Genomic DNA, 3,620 nt, shown 5'->3' with positions numbered 1-3,620 from the left:
GGCCTACAAGTTTTTTTTTTTAATTTTAAAATTTTAACATTTTAAGCATTTTGTTAAAATGAAGACACAAACATAATAGCCTATCCAGGGTCAAGATCATCAATATCGCTGTCTTCCACTTCCACGTCTTGTCCCACTGGAAGGCCTTCAGGGGCAGTAACATGCATGGAGCTGTCTGTCATTCCTAGGATAAGAGTGCCGCCTTCTGGAAAACCTCCTGAAGGGCCTGCCTGAGGCTGTTTTACAGTTAACATTTTTTTAATAAATAGAAGGAGTAAATCTACAGTAACAGTAAAAACATTGTATAATAAATACATGACCCAGTAACAGTCACTTATTAAATATTGCATAATGTACATAATTGTATGTGTTACACTTTTGGTTAACAACTGGAAGCACAAGTTTGTTTATAACAGTATCACCACAAACATGTAACGCGTTATACTACAGCCTTACAGTGGCTACCACGTCACTAAGCTATAGGAATTTATTTATTTGTTTATTTGTTTGTTTATTTATTTATTTAAGACAAGGTCTTGCTGTGTCGCCAAGACTGCAGTGCAGTGGCGCTATCTCGATCCACTGTAGCTTCTGCTTCCTGGGTTCAAGTGATTCTTGTGCCTCAGCCTCCTGAGTAGCTGGGACTGCAAGCATACACCACCATGCCTGGCTAATTTTTGTATTTTTAGTAGAGATAGGGTTTTGCCATGTTGGCCAGGTTGGTCTCGAACTCCTGGCCTCAAGTGGTGCACCTGCCTTGGCCTCCCAGAGTGCTGGGATTACAGGCATGAGCCACTGCGCCCAACTGAAATATTTGAGTTTCGTTATAATCTTACGGGACCACTGTGGTATATGAGGTCTGTTGTTGACTGAAATGTTATGTGGTGCATGATTGTATATGATTGTGTGCTATAAAAATTTAACATTTGATCAGTTCCTTGACTGCCCGCTGCTCCCTCACCTTCTGGAAGGCTAAATGATTTTCTAGGGTTTCACTTGTGTATGTAACTAAAGCAGTGTTTAATGACAGGGAATTTGGGGCTGAGTCTGTGGTATAATTCTAAAGTGCAATATGTCATTTTTATATTTTTGATTTTGTTTTAATAGAAAGCTTTTGATGTAAAAATTATTTTAACTTCATATCAGTGTATATTATCCTGTGAAAATGCTTTGAAGATGCTTAGATCTATGGTTGAAGATACAGATACTTTGTGTATTGCGTTTCAGATACGAGCAAGACAGTGGGCATGACAGTGGGAGTGAGGATGCCTGTTTTGACTCTTCACAACCGTTTACCTTGGTTACTATAGGCATGAAGAAATTTTTTATACCCAAGTCACCTACTTCTTCTAATGAACCTGAAAATAGAGTTCTTCCTATGCCAACAAGTATTGGGATTTTCCTTGACTATGATAAAGGCAAAGTAAGTTTCTATGATATGGATCACATGAAATGTCTTTATGAGCGCCAAGTGGACTGTTCACATACACTGTATCCAGCATTTGCATTAATGGGCAGTGGAGGAATTCAGCTTGAAGAACCCATCACAGCAAAATATTTGGAATACCAAGAGGACATGTAGTTGAAACATCTGATGTGACTCAGGACAAAAACTGTGAACAAAGCAATGCCTTAGCGTTACCCTTCGTAACGAATCACGTATCACTGAGTGTTCTGTCACCACACACGTTTGAGTAGATTCTTCTTGAAATACAGAAAATCTAGACAGTCTTGTGTCTTCTATGTCATTGTTCTGCTTTTCACAAATGATGAAAGTGAAGATGTTCTTTCCAAGTTAATACTGAAATGGTTAGCTTTTACTTTATGTACAGGATATCTAATTTATTTCTGTCAGCTGGTGTTGCTGACACTTTCCTGATTGGGGGGGGGGGATACAAAAGTATTTATTATGCTTCTCTTGTGTTTGATTTTCATTTTATATCATGTTTATGTCCTAAGAGAAGATATTTTTTAAATGCCTTATGGATAGGAATTAGTACTAAGCAATGTGTCTTGCATTTGTTTTCAATAGGAAAACAAAGCTCTAGATAGGTAAAAGAAAACACCATAAAAATGGTAGTATATTTAAGTGGAAAATTATGTATTTTAAAGTGTGTAACTATTAAAAGTATATTGCCTGGAAAAGGAATACTACTGTTTTGTTAAGACCACAAACTGTATTGTTAAGGACATTTGAAGAGTCTGCTTAGCTGTAACACTCATTTACCAGCATGGGTAGTAAGCATGGTTTCTTGCAGAAAACACAAAGTTCTCGGCTAACACATTAAACTTATCACTTTATATACTTTTTTTCAAAGAAATTTATCTTCAGTTTTTCTTCTGTGGAAATATTTGTTCTTATATCAAAGAATTATTTTTCAGATACATTGGTAAAGATGGACTGATATTAAAGTCATATTTATTCTTTTACCCCTTACTGTGTTTTGTGATTTTCATTTTGGCCCAATTATTATGTATCGGGTTTTCCTGGTTTATATTTACATGTTTGAAAGTTCATTATATATTTTAGTAGCGTTACATATATTATAAATTTTTATAACATTGTTCACTTATGTGGCATTTTCTGTTTCTCGTTGGTAATAAGCATTTCTAATATAAGCCAGTAAAATACAAATTTAATTACTTAGAAATGATAACTAAGATCACAATGACTGTGTACCCTTTAAAATATCTTTTAATTTGAAGAATTACATTCTATCTAAATTGTGTGTTTTGAAAGGTGTTCTTACAAGTAGGTGGTTTTATTTAAACTACTTATTTTTTTGAAGTTAAAATGTTCAGAAACTACTGTTATGCATTGTAGCAGTAATCATTTATGGAATGCTTTTGACATGTTTTAGCAGAGTAACCAAACTTTTGGGCCTGTTTTTTTTGGTTGTCCTTGTTGTTTTATTTTTAATGAAAATCTGTTACTCAGGCTGGTAGCATTAAATTAGCTTTTTACCCTCAACTCAAGTAGAAAATATCATGGAGGGATTTCAGTGTTTAGCAGGCTGTTAATTTCCCATCTATGAATAGCACTTTATGACGTAGGCTAAACTAAGCAAATAATGCAGTGTTATGTGGATCATTGTGCAATAAAGCTGCTAAAGTCACATTTGTGGTTAAGTTTGATACTCAAGCCTTGTACAAGCACATATCATGTAGACATTTTTAAATATGAAGCTTTAACAGGAATAGGATAGCCGTTTCAAGCATTGTACAATTGTAAATAAATTGTTGTGTTTCTTTCATTTTTAATAAAAAATTAAAAAGAATTCAAGTGTAATTATTCAAATCTGCATTCCAGGAATTTTTAGTATGTTTACATGAAAAGTTGAAAGAAATTGATTATGAAAACATGATTAGCTGTACATAATAACTCAGCGCTATAGTTTTATATGAAATCATTTTGAACATTTATTAGCTTAATTTCTGTGGAAATGATTATTAGAGAAGCTTAACATAAAACTTCAATTGTTTCATATATTAAATTGTTTAATATTTCTTTTCTGATACATAATAGATGAGGTTTTGACCAAATGAGCGGTCCTTTGTTCACATTTGTACTCTTTGATCTGCGATTCTGGTAGTTGTGGTGGGTTGTGGATCACAATGAA

General features: G+C 34.1%; 1 protein-coding gene across 1 annotated transcript in view; it reads left to right on the top strand.

The window, feature by feature from the left end:
• The window catches only part of TRIM36 (tripartite motif containing 36), a 47,548-nt gene extending 44,270 nt beyond the window's left edge, over positions 1-3,278 (top strand). The window contains exon 10 of the mRNA XM_017865188.1: positions 1,228-3,278. Coding sequence (XP_017720677.1) covers positions 1,228-1,582 — 355 coding nt within the window. The 3' untranslated portion in view covers positions 1,583-3,278. The remainder of the gene's footprint in view (positions 1-1,227) is intronic.
• The last annotated feature ends 342 nt before the right edge of the window (positions 3,279-3,620 follow it).

This window comes from Rhinopithecus bieti, unplaced genomic scaffold (genome assembly GCF_001698545.2).
Source record: "Rhinopithecus bieti isolate Rb0 unplaced genomic scaffold, ASM169854v2 scaffold_79719, whole genome shotgun sequence".
Classification (NCBI taxonomy): Eukaryota; Metazoa; Chordata; class Mammalia; order Primates; family Cercopithecidae; genus Rhinopithecus; species Rhinopithecus bieti.
The sequence above is the reverse complement of the archived record's forward strand: the minus strand, read 5'-3'. Positions and strand labels throughout refer to the sequence as shown.